The 16400-nt window shown below is 43.0% G+C and overlaps 1 protein-coding gene across 1 annotated transcript in view; it reads left to right on the plus strand.

Annotated features, from left to right (window-relative positions):
* Positions 1-16400, plus strand: part of LOC8023653 (substance-P receptor) — a 99652-nt gene that overhangs the window by 12212 nt on the left and 71040 nt on the right. The window contains exon 3 of the mRNA XM_029986231.3: positions 1745-1900. Coding sequence (XP_029842091.3) covers positions 1745-1900 — 156 coding nt within the window. The remainder of the gene's footprint in view (positions 1-1744; positions 1901-16400) is intronic.

Below are 16400 nucleotides of genomic sequence, written 5' to 3' on the forward strand. Positions count from 1 at the left end.
TTCCGGTAGGCTCCTTTATGCACGGCCCTCTTTCCGCCTCTACAACTCCCGTAATTTTCGGCGCAAGTCAAGTTCAACTAACGTATAGTACAACAAACCCTTTCTGTCGATTACAGTTCCGGACTGTAACGGACTTTCAGAGCCGATAATTTTTCATTACTGCCCCCAGTTATTGCGCACGAACAACTCTGTAACAAAAATAGCCAATCCGTGTTAGAATCGCCACCCACACGAAGTAAATACGCTATTCTTGACCGCCTTGTACTGGCAACGTGATACAACGGCGGCAGTGACATCTTGCGCCTTGCCGCGCTTGATTCGCAAAGAGCACGCACCGCCATGGACTCCTATCTAGGACTACCAGTACTGCGCCTGTACCACCTAGAAGACCAAAGGCTGCGCCTTTTGATCCTAAACATGATCACTGAATGAATGGTTGAATGAGAACGGTTAAACCCTTTTAATCCGTCGCGGCTTGTTCCACCTAGCTTCTAAATCTAACAATGAACTAATCTCATATTAAATTTTCATTTTACGTTCGCCCCTGGGGCGGGTCGGAGATCTACCGATGATAACATCATGTGCAGGCCTTGTCTTTTTGCGGGTATTGGCTGAGCTGGGTCGATGATTACGTGTTCACCCTCATATGGATCACGTCTGCGTGCTACACCCCGTCGACTGCGTGCGAATAAATTAATTGGACCGAATTATGTGGCGAACGCTAGTGCAGAACACATTTCCGATATGTGCGCCGCATATGTGATGAGGTATTAATAAAATGCGCAGACGAACTTCCAATTGTTAAGGGACAGCGTTTTCACGTTCTGTGGGTCAGTTAGAGCAAAGGACGTCACTTGTCCAGAAGGACGCCTGCACGTCGACGGCACGTTGTCACGTACCTCGCTGTGATGTTCTAATTGGCTCGCCGTAGCCGTGGATGTCATCGTTTGTAAAGTTCTTTGGCGACGCAGAGCATAATCATTTCATTAGCGCCGACGCTCATACCTTGAAATGAACGGGTGTTATGCAGACGCACTACAATTCAGGAAATCGCTACTGCGTAAAGCACGATATCGACACCAAAGTTTCACCAAAAAAAGACTATGAAGCTTGGTTTGCACAGCGAGGCATAAACGCAGGCTCACTTTTCATTGCATATAAACGTGCAAAGAAACAATATATAAGATTTGTACCAACAAAGTTTTATACACAAATCACAATGGTAATCAAGAGGACCGGACTAGTAAAAAAATAAAAACCTCTTGTCCACCATTCTACTTTGAATATATTATTTTCGGTTGCTTATTTTAACGAGCCATTAACTGTAAGTAATACAATGCCGGTGTCAGTGATTTATTCCTGGACGATTATTCCTTCTTCACTTTAACACATACTGGGAATGACTAAGCTACGAGGTTAACCCGTCATAACCAGAGAATAAACAACAACCACAACAACAACAACAACAACAGTAGGCGTGAGTGGTTGGAAGCGGATAGCGATGCGTCATTCATAATATTTTGCAATGCCAGTGACACTCACGAGATACGGGTTCTATTTGAGGAGTTGAAGGTAGAAATGACGCTAGACTATTCGATCTGAAACAAAAAAGAAATACTGACACACCCTTAATTATTTATATGTATCAACTGTTTTTTTTTTTATCTCAAGGACACGGTTAGCTTTTATGGAAATGTCTTCTATTGGCCCGTTGACCAGAATTGTCTCGATACCTTCTCTTCAGGTCTACACGGCGGTGATCTTCACGGTGACCTTCATGACGCCCATGCTGGCGCTCACGTTCACCTACACGTCCATCGGCTGGAAAATGTGGAGGCACACGTCTCCGGGCAATGCGGACGTGCAGAGAGATCAGCAGCAGTTCTCCGCCAAGATGAAGGTGAGTGCATCCCTTTGCCGGCTGTTGCTCGAATTTTAGTGCAAAAGCATTAACTGTCTCATGGAACGAGCTGATGTCACCAGTCTGAAGCGCGAAAGCGTCTCCTAGTTTCTGCGATCCCAATAAGAGCGATTCGCCTTCGGTTTCATTGGTTGGCGCGAGTCGATGGGGCTCCCACTGGCCGCTGCGCCATGACCTCCGAGATCCCGAAGCGCGCGCGCGCTAATTAATGCGCAGCAGACGACAAAGGGAACGGACGAGCGGCTTGCGTGCTTTCGCATTCACAACTCATAAAAAATGCTAGGTGTACCTCGAGTTTTTTTTTTTCTTTTTTTTTTTATGTCTGATGTGGGAAATCCGTCTACGCACCCATGTATCTCTTGGTCCTTCGTGCCTATTCGATGAAACGGAGAAAATTAGCTCATTCGGACGTCGGTTACTTTAAAGGAAACGTGTAAATGTGAGTTGAACACACTGTATAACAATTCCTAAGGAATGCATAGTAAGATATGAACACTAAAATGCATATTTTCACTCGCGAAATGTCGGACGCAATGAGACAAGCACAAGAAGAAGAAAGATAGTAAAGTTATTGCAGCGGGGTTGGTCTTATAATTATGCAAAGTATATCCGGTGAAATAGTCGTGTTCATTTCTCGGAAGGGCAAGCCTACTAAATTTACTCGGTAGGTTGAGCGCGGATTATTTTTCTCAAATTACACTTTTCGTCGAGGCTGAGAGCTATGAGGGAGCTTGTAGATATATTACATGCACCATTTTTTTGCTCATTCAACTTGTTACAAAGGAAATTTATTTTCGAAAATCTAAACATTTAAATATTTATTTAAAAAAAAATAAGAAAAAAACGCTGTTGTTTTGATTTTCTTTTCTCAATTTTTGTGTGTGCAGCACCGAGTAAGAAGCAGTTCACTTACTCGGGGGAGTTTCAGCGTCAAAGTATTTTATTTGCCATTAGTGTCAAGACACTTGTGCGTTTCACTAAAATCGAATGAATTGTGCACATTCATTCGATACACGGGCTAGTATCATTGAGGTATGATCCACCTCGCCTCATCATGACAATGGACATTAAAGTGAGGCCGTCTATCGCCTTTAAAGTGCAACCCCGGTCAATTCCGAAAACTCAGATGTAACGGGCGATTATCGTGTCAAAACTACAAATACAGGGCTCTATTCCGTTCGTTTTGCGAAAAGTTAAACAGTATTCTTGCAATCCTCGTTTAAACTAAACTCACAAAGCGACACCGAAACCTTGCCCGCGGCAGGCAACATTAGTCCCACTCGTCAACTACTGGACATCACGTTTTAAGAATACGTCGGCCATGTCAAAAAAAAAAAAAAAAAAAAAGAGCGGCAGACGGCGCCTCATACTTTCTTATTTCTCTCTCGTCCTTGAGTTCCGCACCTTGAAAAATAAGAAACAAATTAATTCTTCCCGTTGTGGACGTTCTGCGAAGCGTTGGCTGTGTACACACAGCGGCGTTGACTGCGCTGCTCCGCACGCCGCGCGTCGCCCGCTAGATCGAGCGGTTTGGGTGACCATGGAGCCGCTCCGACTTGGTTGGACGGTTTAATAAACTTTTAGGCGGAATTTCTTCGTAATATCTTTTTACGTGTAAGCTTTTCAGATGATACGATGTAGGACCGCGTTGTTTCCTCAACACTGAAATTTGACTGTAATTGTCCTTTAATAGAAGACCAAAACTCAGAGTACTTGCCTCTCTTCTGACGAGCAGAGCCGTTGTTTGCGCTCAAAATCCCAGCACCTGTAGTTCTAGGGATATCACGATATATACACGCAATGGAAATCGAAGAGCCAAGATAGTGCGAATACATACACCTAAATTCAGAAACCCGAGGTCTTAAACATTACCGTGTCACGTTACCTTAAACTTCGGAGATCCACAAATTCACCTGTAGAGCTACTAAATAAGTACCGGCATTCCACTCCCCGATTTTCTTGTGGGCGCCGCCATTTTGGCCCTGGCTGCAGAGTGGACGCCATTGACGATCGTTGCACTTCGGAAATGAAACTTCCCGAGTTCTAGATACGGTGTGGGGAAGCTCAGGCGATATCGTTTTGCCCTGTGCAGACAATTTTGACATTTCATAAGGACAAAAACAAAAAAGAAAAACGCTTCCTGTGATTTCAGAAAATGTTTAAAATAGCTGGAAGTAATCATTTTTATAAAAACGATGGCTTTAGTGTCTTAACTATGAAGCATAACTGTTTTGATGGCTCTACAGTTTTCTCCAAAATGAGCCGACTATTTTTGTAAACACTGTCTAACCTCCTTCCATTTAATTACAATGTCTACCGCCGAGTCAGTTTGGGTGTTCCGGCTCAAAAGTGTAGATAGCTTAATCGCACCAAGCAATACTTGGTGCTTTTTTTCTTTACCCCTGAGACTATAAATCTGTGTAAGCACGCGTCTTAAAGCGGACATCTGTGGACGTTCTCCAGAAATGTTCAGAGACAATGAAGGTTTCTGTGGTCCGTGTTACGAGCTTTTTCTCTTCATCTGTGCGCCTTTATGGCGCTGTCCCATTACGTAAGCATAAAACACAAAACAAAAACAAAAAAAAAACTTAAAAAAAAAACAAAAAAACATAAGGGTTTTTCTATGGACGGATGTCACGCGGAGCAGTCTGTTTCGAGATGAAAGCATGATTATCGCGTTTTTGTGCTTTGTTCAGTTCGAGCTTAGAATACGCGGATGAAATTACGCATAATTCGATATCCTGGCAAAGTCATTGTTTTATTTTGTAGTCTTATGAAGATTCACCTACACCAGTGGTCTCAAACTCATTTGAGTGTGGGGGCCAGACAGCCCACACCGGAAAGGTCGAGGGCCAAGCTAAGACAGGGGCGGTGGGGGGGGGGGGGGGGGGGGAGGGGGGGTAGAATATTTTAATTAGATGTGACCGCCTGACCTATGCTTTTTGTAAACTCACATTTTTGCCAGTGACATTTTTAAATTTTATTTGTTTATGACTACTTTGGGACCTGCCCTGATGTGATAACAAGAATTAAAATGATACCGCCCCGCCGACGTGCTGACAATTTTAATAGAACAAGATAGCAAGTAATCTGTCGTTCAGTAACCCTACTGAACGACAGATTACTTGCTATCTTGTTCTATTAAAAAAACGTTGTTGGGCTAGTTGGTTCATCTTAGTAAAACATATAAAATAGCACAAGAAAGACAAAGACAATGTTAGCGCCTGTCCTGTATATTTCTTGTCCTTGTGTTTTTCGGGCTATTTTATATGTTTTACTAATCTGTCGTTCCCAGCTCAACATGTCTTTAAGAAACAATCAGTTAATTTGACAGTTCTTGCATTCCTCTCAATTGCTATTATAACACTCTGAACAAATACTCGTTTTCTAATGGTGATATTTTTTTGAAGGCGAGTATTCCGAGCTCATAGATTTATCTTTGGCACTTGCCCCTGCTAAGCGAGAGTTTGCCCAGCCGACATGCATCCTTCAACGAATAGCTCGCGCTGGCATACTAGCAGCGGAATTTTGCGTACATTACAAAAAGCTGGGAAGCAAGAAATAAAGCGAAACAAAGGGCAAATGAACACATGTAAGTATAAAATATATTAATATGTTAAAAGAGCAGAGGTATTTTTCGAGCAAAAATAAATCGACGAGATGAGATTACTACGACGCGGGTCATTTCTAGCGCTCGAGACATATAGAAACCGGGACTCGCAGCCGGTTGCCCTGCGGGCCGCTTCCCAGCGAGTCGAGGGCCGCATGCGGCCCGCAGGCCGCGTTTTTGAGACCCCTGAATTAGACGGACAATTATTCCCGACACGCGGATTAAAATCCAATCGAGAATCCACGTAGACACTTCCGTGCTGCCTCCTACAGGATTTCAAATGGCAGAACTTTGCCTAAAGTGTGGTTTCAAATGCTGGCTCGAGAAGCGGTCCTTCAAGCTCAAGAAGAGGGGCGAGGGCTTAGCGTCTCCTGCGACGCTTGGCAGACTTTACATAGAAACTTCATTGACGCTGGCCTTACGCAAGAAAAGAAAAAAAATCAATTTGTTCAGAGTGTTTTAAGTCAGGTCTCGCTGTTTTGGACACCGTTAATATAAATACCCTGCTATATGTAGAGACAAAAAGTTTTTTTTTGCGAGGGTGTGGGTTGGGATGGGGGAAGGGAGGAGGTGTTTATGTTAACGAGACATCACGGTACCTATCACGACGCGTTCCACATAACTGGTAGGGAAACATCGCTTATGCTTTTACCTAAATATGTAGGAAGCATTACGTTACGTAAATTGTCAATTCGATTTATCTCCGCTAGCGTAGAGAGCGCAGGTTTGACGTTTCAGTTTAAGTGCATAAAAAAAGAAATGTAAGACGTTTACAATTCTCTGTAATGCTGAATTAGAGCGCAGCTCTAATTCGGCATTTGGCGACAAATTTTCGCTAAATTTCTCGCCAAATTTAGCGGGTAAATTTTTCCGCTAAAGTTAGCGAGGAATTTTTCGGCTAAACTTCTGTTTGCTAAATTTAGCGGGAAAATTTTTCCACTAAGTGTAACGCGGAATTTTTTCCGCTATGTTTAGCAGGAAATTTTCTCCGCTAGATTTAGCGGGGAAATTTTTCCGCAAAATTTAGCAGGGAAATTTTTCCGCAAATATTAGCGGGAAATATTTTCCGCTAAATTTCGGGGAAAGGTTTCTCGCTAATTTTAGCGGAAAACATTCCCCGCTAAATATAGCGAAAAAAATTCCCCGTCAAATCTAGCGGAAGAATTTCCCAGCTATATTTAGTGAAACAAATTTCTCTCTAAATATAGCGGAAAAAATTCCCCGCTAAAACTAGCGGAAAATGTTTTCCGTGGACTTCAGCGAGGAAATTTTTCGACTAAACTTAGCTGGGAAATTTTTTTTTAAATTTTTTTTGCTAAATTTAGCAGGTACACTAGGGAGTTTTCGTAGATCGTTTCCGCTGTCCCGCAACGGCTCTCCGCAACCCGCTACGAGATCCGGGTTTCTTCAGTCAAGGCGAGCGGCGCGCAGGCGCAGGAGTGGCTTCTTCGTTGCGGAGGGCTTAGCGGAGAAGGAAACGCAGTCTACGAAAACTCCCTATTGTTCCGCTAAATTTAGCGGGGAATATTTACCGATAAATGTAGCGGGGAATTTTTTCTAGTAAATTTAGTGGGGAAATTGTTCCTCTAAATTTTGCGGAGAATTTTTTCCGCTATGTTTTGCGGGGAAATTTTCTTGCTAAATTTAGCGAGAAAATTTCCCCGCCAAATTTAACGGGGATATATTCCCGCTAAATTTAGGCGCCCAGTGACGTCACTCGTGACCGTCGTGACGTCACGTGCAACGTCCTTATGGGAACGTCTCATAATGCGACGCGCGCTTACGCCGACAGCGACGGCGACGCCGCTCAAGCCGGAAGAGCTGCGGTCTAAAATATTTCGCAAAGCGTTGAGAGAGAAGCCCCCCTTTTCCTTCTCTCCCCCCTAGACACAGGAATAAATCAATGCTGAAAGCAAGTCGTCTGCTTCTTGCACAGGGGTTGTGGTGACGTCAGAACGACACCGAGTTCTGATTGGCTTTGATTGGATTGATAGTGGGTAGACCTTAATGCTAGATGCCTCGAGGTCTACCCACTATTTTTTTTAGAGTGCAGCTCTTAGGCGCCCGTTTCCGGCTTGAGCGTCGTCGCCATCGGCGTCGGCATAACCGCGCGTGGCATTATGAGATGTTTATGATAATGACGTCGCACGTGACGTGACGTATGACGTCACGAGGGCAACGAGTGACATCACGAGGGTGACTAAGGACACGAATGACGTCACGAAGGTCACTTATGAAGGTCAAGACCTTCACAGTGAAGGTCACTCGTGAAGGTCACGACGAAGGTCAGGACCTTCACGAGTAACGTCATGATGGAGGAGGAGTGGAGGAGGAGGTGGGTAGGAGGTGAAGGATAGAAGGAGGAGAGGAGGAGGAGGTACGGAAGAGCAAGAGGGGAATACCGTCTTCTCCGTACCCTTCCCTCGTCCTCCTCAAGAGCTGCGCTCTAATTTGGCATTACAGGGAGTTGTAAACGTCTTTCCTTTTTTTTCAATCAGCCAACAAGACTTCGGCGTCATTCTAACGTCACCGTGACTTCTGCGCAAGAACATACGACTTGCTCTCCGAATAAGATTCATTTCGTTCCTAAGGTGTGATGGTGTTTACAGAATTACATAATGTTTTTAAGCGAATAAGAAGACTCTTGATACGGGAAAAGATACTCATTTCTTGGAAGCGTGCTAACTCTATTTCGCTACAAGATCGTGTGTAGCAGATAGATGGATGGCTAAGCTCGTCAAATCGGGCTGCGCTTGTGCCACCTAATCAGTTTCTTTTGTAGCATAGTTAACTTTAACGTAATATATGAAACCTTTAATGTTGAGCCCCTCTATAGCATCACCACTATAACACTTTCATCCATGTAACAGAAACTACTCTCAGGAAATGCCTGGACGTAACTTTCATCATATGATCGACTGGAAAAAAGAATAATAAAACAATAAAGCACAAACACGCATATTGGTAGGGAAACATCGCTTATGCTTTTACCCAAATATGTAGGAAGCATTACGTTACGTAAATTGTGAATTCGATTTTCCGGCCAAAAAGCAAAAACGCATCAATCACAGCGCCATTATTATACAACTCTACTAATATTGAATTCGTAACATCGTTTAAAACTCTGGGAGTAACATTCTCTGAACACATGACGTGGGAGCACCATATAAATTTAGTTTGTACAAAGCTAGCACGTGCTGTTAGGGTCGTTCAGCGTCACAGATTTATACTTCCCACCAAGGTAAAACTATTGCTGTACAACTCTTTGTTTTATTCACATTTCAGCTACGGGTACCTTGCTTGGGGGACGACACAGGTCTGACCAACTTAGAAAAAATACATCGACTACAAAAGAAAATGATACGCGCTATTTGCAACTCCCCTTATCAGTCTCATTTATCAACTATATCTTTCGAAAGCTTTCCGTAATAACAATTTTCGATTTATACGATTACAGGCTAAGTCTAAGCTATATATGTGACATAAAAAGAGGCACTTCAGACTTGACCTCACTCGCGTTCCTGACTAAAAACACGAAAGCATATGAAACGCGCTGCAGAGACTACTGGAAGGTTGAAAAATGCAGAACCAACTATGGAACCCCGATGATGAAATATCTACTCCCAAAGTTAATTAACAGTCATATTGAACAAGAAACTGACTTACGCAACATTTCCGCGAGAAAACTGCGCTTAAGTTGTGCATAATTTTGCTTCGTCCTTGTCCTTGATTTAATATTGCTTCCATTTGCCTCTTTCCGCGACTGACGATTTATGTCTGAAGAGTGATTGTATTCTTGCTAATTCCGTGTGCGCTTATTTTTACGTTGTATTTACTACGCATTGCATTTAGACATTTTTTATTTTTTCGCGTTTATTGTGCTAGCTTTTTATACCTGGCGTTGAATGTTTCTCTTTTTTTCTTCTATTTTGTTACTTGCCCGGCATTGGCCTTTTGACATTCTTTTTATACCGGTTTTTGTTTTTACATGCTACGCATTTATAGCGCATATTTTTATTTTTTCCTTGACTCTTTATATTTATTCCTTTTATAGCTCTTTTTAGATGTTATAGGACTTTTTAGAAAGTGGACGTTGCAATTTTTTGTTTCGTTTTTGGCACTTTGTGTTTCTTAGTGTTTTTTTTTTATCATGAATATTTTCTGTCTGTGATTGCTCTGCGAATTTGTAGGTCACCAATGACCTAGTGTGATTACCTTGTAGGATGGCTCCTATGTTTCTGCATTTCTGCATCAGTGACTCGATTTTGCTCCTTATGTACACTAACAAAAACTTTTTGCTCAACCACTGTCTGTAGGGGGTCGAGGACACGTCAAGCTACTCTATAACAGCTGTTTACCTCGGTTTCCCCCATCTTTAATGGAAATAAAGGCAATTAATTATTATAATTATATTTTCCGCTTAACTTATGCCACCAGTCAGATAGCCTCTGGTCGGGTATGTTGGCCTTCCGAACTTCTATTTTTTAATCGCTGTCCTTAAAGGGATGCTGAACCAAACATTTCAGTGTCCATAATACGTGGCACACGATCTCTCCACGAGCCAGCGGCCGCTGGTGTACGTGAGCATACGCAACGAAATTGACGTCATAGTCCTCCCTTCACGCTTAAGATGACAGGGAAATGTGTGGGCTCCGGGGAAAAGGGGAATAAAGTGACCGGCCTTTCATGTAGACACTGAGGTCTGGTGTAAAAGGTGGACAATTAATAGGGCTAACAAGCACGTTGCTTTAACTTGCAGTGATGAAAAGCCGGTCTTTATTTTCCTTTTCTCGGATACCATTCGTTTCACTGTCAAAGTCAACATCAAAGTCAAATAGGACGTTTAGTGTTTATACAGCGTAAGGTCGGTCTGCCAGGATGGGGCGACACTGGTTTACACTGTAGATGAGCATTTTCGCAAGTGCAGTACGACTGCTAACCTGAGGTCTTTAACGTGATCACGCAGTAGTGATGCTCGACCACACGCCGGTATGATGCTCATCCAGATCGAAATGGGCAGGGGTGGGGCTCGAGCCCAGGATCCCTAAGTTCTGTAGCACTAGTATTCGCTACTCGCGCGTCGAGCTGGGAGTGCGCTTTAGCCCTCTCGGCCACCGATCCCCCCCTCATGTTTCACTATCATCTTAGGTGTGCATGGAGGCACGACGTCGATTTCGTGTCGTGTGCTTGCGCACGCCAGCGGCTGCTGGCTCGTGGAAAGTTCGTGTGCTACTTATTATGGACACTGCATTGTTTGGTTCAGTATCCCTCTAAACCTCGATGCACTTACAATATCAGTCTCTCCTTCAGAAACTTCAGAGCGAAACCCTTTACAATAAAACGACCCCTACGCTTTTAGCGTGTCATGCGGAGCACGCGCGCTCGTGTCGATAAAAAGAGAATTCAAGACAGCGTGCGCGCTTTTATCACTTCAGCCTCGCGCGAACTTCGCGTGTTAGATGCACGCTTGTTGTTGCTTTGGAGGAACTGTTTTAAACTGAGAGCTATGTAGGATCTGCCCCTTCGCAGCTTCACGCAGTGCCACATTCACACAGCAGTAAGGTCACGCATAAACATGCGTTGGTGCGATTTCAAAGTTTTTGGCGATTTTCTCTAACCGAGCTCAATAACTACACAAAAACCGCAAACATGGTTTTTGTTAAAAACATATTCGCGATTTCACTACCACAGACGCATCTCTGCGCAATTCTTGCAACCCTTAAGTCTGATTTACATAGAATGTGTTCGTGCCGCGAATTAGTAGCATTAATCTACCGCAGATGCGTAAACCCGCGTTTACTTTCTCATTAAAGTAAATTGCTGAAGCACTTTTCAGGAAATCCGAGTTAGCAGCGGGCTTCTATACTCCACCGGTGGCGTCACTTTTGCTTGTTTTTCTTTCCGCTCTCGCGTTTTCCTACCCTCGGTGCGCCGCAACGGGCGGGTCTACATCAAAATTTGAGTTGGCTCTTACGACAGTCCTACTAATAGAGCGAAAGAAAACCTAAGAGACATCATTTTTAAGGTGTCGACTCGTACATTACAACTTTTACTGTTTGTTAGAATTCAAGGATATCTTCAGATTCCCTTTAAATATTGCCAGGGAACATAAAGCCGAGGTCACACCGCTCGTACACCCTACAAGAACAAAACACGGTCTTCGCTGCAGGCATGATAACAAAATTATCTACGGGCCTTCCTCAAGCACTACTGGAAGCATGTCTGGTTTGTGCATATATGTATGCTTTGAAACAAGGCTGCAGGAAGCTTTTGTGTGACCAATGAGACAGGACGGTTGTACGAAGGAGAAACACGGTTCAGACAGTGTCTGCAAACTGCCGTGTGTATTATATATTAGCAGCGTGCCCGCGGAATTACAAAACGTTGTGACGAAACAGCAACAAACGCCTCTGGTGCATGCGGCTAAATGCTAGACCACAGGTTTCCAAAATTGTGGACTTCCACGAAAAAAAGAAAAGTTTGAACACCAAAAGATAAGTTAATTCGCTAAAACACCCGCGACTCTTTTTTCGCGGATGTGAGTTATAATACTATAGCCACTGTGACACGTTGGATGAGGCGCATTTGTTTTACTGAGTATTTGCCCCGCCGAGAAGTGCGGTGCTGATAATGCTGTTTATAGCAGTCCATGCGCGGCTACGAATATTTCAAAACCACAAAAACTAATCTTTTTTTTTTTTTTTTTTTTTTTTACGAAAGACGTCGTTATTGTGGAATCTCAACTGAGGTCGCTCCATATAAATCAGGCTTTCTGCTAAATTTATGCGATTTAATATATTTAGATCCGATTCACTTCATGCGATTTTACTTGCAATTTCACACTCACGAGGACACTCGAGCGGCAAAAACAACAATAAAAAAAGACGTGGTTTACTCAGTGGTGCTCAACATTGCAACTGCAAAATCGCTACCGAAATTGCACCGTCTGAATCAGGCTTTTGTAAAAATAATAATCTTAAAGGCAGTTACATTCTCACGGTCCCAAATACTTTCATTTTGTAACACCTATCGAGAGAATATCACAAGGTTCTGGAATGCAGTGGGTGGGAGTACAAATAAGGCTATTAAAATAATCGTAGATCGAAGACCATGTATTTTTTCCTTTTTAGTATAAAGCTTTTAAGCAATATGTTGTTAATAGTCGATTGAAAAAAAATTCCGTGGAAGCTTTTAAGCAGGGTTGGGCAAAATACATGCAAATATGTATCGAAATACAAATGCAAAATACTTCGTCAAAAATGTATTTCATTACAAATCTAATTACATTTCCCAAAAAGCATTTAAGTACAAGATACAAATACAACCAAATGTATTTGGTCTCCTCCAAATACTTTTCCAAATACATTCCTCAAAATTTGCGTCAGCGATTTCAGGGCGCCTGCAACGGGTTTCTGGGTACCTCATTTTAATTTTGCATCGCACACTCGGGAGTTAGTGTGCGAGGCTCTAGTAACGTAATAGAAATATAATCACAAAAAAATGTAATGAGCTTGGACGTAATAGGTGGAAAAAGTACAAAGCTTCGAGCAGCTTTTTTTTGTCGATTACATTTTGGTATAGACCAACGAAGAACCGAGACGACCAAGACACGCAGCACTAGCTAGAGACTTTTTTATTGTTGCAACTCGCACTAGTTACAAAAATCTGGACGACTCGGCATGTAGAATGTTCCAGGCTAAAATATGTATGGAAATCAGGCTGGAAAGCATCACAAGTTGTAACAGGCACTTATTTAGCCAGTCTGCTTGTGAACGTCGATTTCGTCACTATTCTTGCCCTAGACTAGCACCGTAATCACAAAGTCACTAAACGCTTGTGCTTGATTGAGAGACACTGCATTCGGTGCAGAACATAGTTTTCTTCCTGCTCTGGACAGTGACAATAAATTAGAGGGATGTATTTTCGCCTACAAAATTGTATTTAATTACAATTGTATATGAAATACTCACATTTTAGTGTTTAAATACACACGCCAAATACATTACCCAATTTGTAATTAAATACAAATGCAAAATACACAAAGTATTTGAAATACGTATTTAAATACTTGTGCTTGAAATACTGCCCATATCTGATTTTAAGTATCAATCGGCGTTTTTATGAAACTTAGATTCGACAATCGAAGGCAGTGTTTGAAAAAGTCAAGTTTGTTATACTCGTTGCCACCTCAACAAGAAAAACAAACACGTCTCGCGAATGGTTCGTAGGATGCGTTAAATACTTCCTACAATATTTCATTGTAAACAAGTAAACACGACGATTGTTGTGTCTAAAAAATGATATTTTTATGAAATAACGGGTCATACACCTTGAATCCTCAATCAAGTATTTCAATGCGTCACATAAAAGGAGAAACGGAAAAAATGTACACGCACGCGTGGAGCCGAACCTTTATTTGTTGTGGCTGTTGAGGCAAAATGGAGCATAGAAAATTCAATTTGATTGCGTAAGCATACCTTCAAATTCTTTTTAGATAAAACAAAATACGGTTTGCATAGTGATGCCTATATTTCTTCTTCGTACTGCACGGCCTTTAGAGAACATGCTAGAGTCTCCATAATCTGAATCTCGCATTGCAGCAGATTGTTTTAACGTATCTCGACAATTTAAAAATAGCGCACCTCCCTCCTTTTCAGGATCTCAGCCTTAACCCTAGTATGTTGAACTGTAGGATGGGGGGCAGAGGCTATATCAGGCATTGTACGTGCCTTTATCTCTGCACCCTCTGCGGTAACTAATCCGGAAAACAAAGAAAGGAAAACACATTCGAACAATCCTAAGTCATTATGCGTTCATGTTGAACAAAATCGGAAATAAAGACGCCAGGAATCCGGCGGAATTGAGGAGCATTGGTTCAATTAGGCGCTCCAAATGGAGCTGAAATGAGCCATATCTGGCCGTTCACCGCTCCTGCCGTTCAAGGATTCGAGAAACTCCCCAAATTCAATCGATTTTTTTTTTTCACTGTGATTTTAGCTTTTAAGAAGGTCCAATTTTGCGGAGACCAGATCCCGGAGACAAAACGAAAATGAGAGCAAGATTGTCGCCGGAAAGGGAGGGGCACGCCGCCAGGAGTTTGGGCAGACGGTGGCCTTAACGATCGGTTCGCAGGCACGTCGCTCGGCGGGTGGATTCAATTACTCCGCTGCGTCTGGTGCCGGCCCCGACCACAGTGAAAGCCATTAGGGACACGAACGCGCGCACATACGCACTAGGGGCGAAAGTGTTGGTTCATATGGATGTGCGCGCGCCAAAATATATTGAGGATTACACTCAGAAACGCACAGGCATAAATACACGCCCACTCACATGCACAAACACGAACATGCATATATGAACCTACGCACAATCTCTCACCGACGGACGCTCTATTACACGTGACACAGCACGCAACTCACCTTGCACACACACACATTTACACATACACACAAGGGTGCACATATGAACATGCACTCATTCTCTCAGCTATAGATGCTCTATCGCACGCGCGATTACTCTCTCTCTCTCACACTCACACACACACGCGCGCACACAGACACACACACAGAGTCAGCACACGTGCGCACATGTACAAAGACACAGGTATACACTTTACGAACGCGGACGAAACAAACGCACACACCTGGATATACCACATGCACGCGCACAATTCTTTATTTATTTATTTATTTATTTATCTCTTGATTTCACTTACTACCAGTCCTATGGAGGACTATAATAGGTGTGGGTTATTCAAAAATACAGAATACAATTGACAATAGATCAACAATAATAAAGAAGGCTATTACACTGCATAAAAATATTACACAGTGCAAGTTTGTTATCAATGAAATCACTACCACAAAAACACACAAACTATACGACATGACTCAAGAAGCCTATAGTCAGATACAGACACGTAGCCAAGATTTTGATTCGGGGGGGGGGGGGGGGGGGGGCGCCCGTGACAAAATGCTGTATGAAGGGGAGGGGGGAGATAAGGTCCCAGCAAAATGGAAGATTCCGGGGGGGGGGGCCCATGCCCCCCCCCCCCCCCCCGGGCTGCGTGCCTGGTCACATACTACCTAAGAAAGACAGGGCGTGGGAGAAAAGAGCGCGTACACGAAAAGCCGTAGTAGAAAGGAAGTCGCCCTTTCCCCTTCAGCTCTCCTACGTGCGCGCGTTTTCCCCCTCGCCCTGTCTTTCTTAGGTTGTATCTTACTATAATAATACCAGGAAGCGTCATAGTAGGAATCGATTCACGCGCAAAACGACCAAAATGACTGACAAGAAACAAGTCTCGGGGAGTTGATTCCAATCGCTGATCGTCAGAGGAAATAATGAATACATAAAACAATTTTTCAGGCATTGGTGCTGTTGGAGTGTGTGGCTTTGTTTATTTTTAGATATTCTTGACTCATGCATTGTTAGATAGCAAATTTTGTTCATTAAGAGCATATCATTCTGTATCATAAACAAAAATTTCAGTGTTTTGTTCTTCCGTCGATATTTAAGTAAGGGAAGGTTTGCCCTTGAATGTAGAAAAATCCAGTCTCCGGAACCTTTACAAAAACATAACGCAGAGCCAGGCGCTGCACTCTCTCTAAATTTATCACGTCATAATGTGTGTGGGGATCCCAAACCTCTGCCGCGTACTCTATAGTGGTGGTCGCACCAACGATTTATACGCTGTTAGTTTAGTATCAATAGAACTTTGTTTCATGGTTCGTCGCTGAAGTCACAGTCTTGAATAGCCTTCTTAATGATGGGAATAATGTGGGACCCCCAACGAAGGTTGTGAGATATGGTAGCGCCTAGGTATTTGGTTTCTGAAACACAGGTCAGTGGTTCCCCGTCCAGGGTGTGCTG

Source organism: Ixodes scapularis, unplaced genomic scaffold (genome assembly GCF_016920785.2).
Source record: "Ixodes scapularis isolate PalLabHiFi unplaced genomic scaffold, ASM1692078v2 PGA_scaffold3__209_contigs__length_174095766, whole genome shotgun sequence".
NCBI classification, from domain to species: Eukaryota; Metazoa; Arthropoda; class Arachnida; order Ixodida; family Ixodidae; genus Ixodes; species Ixodes scapularis.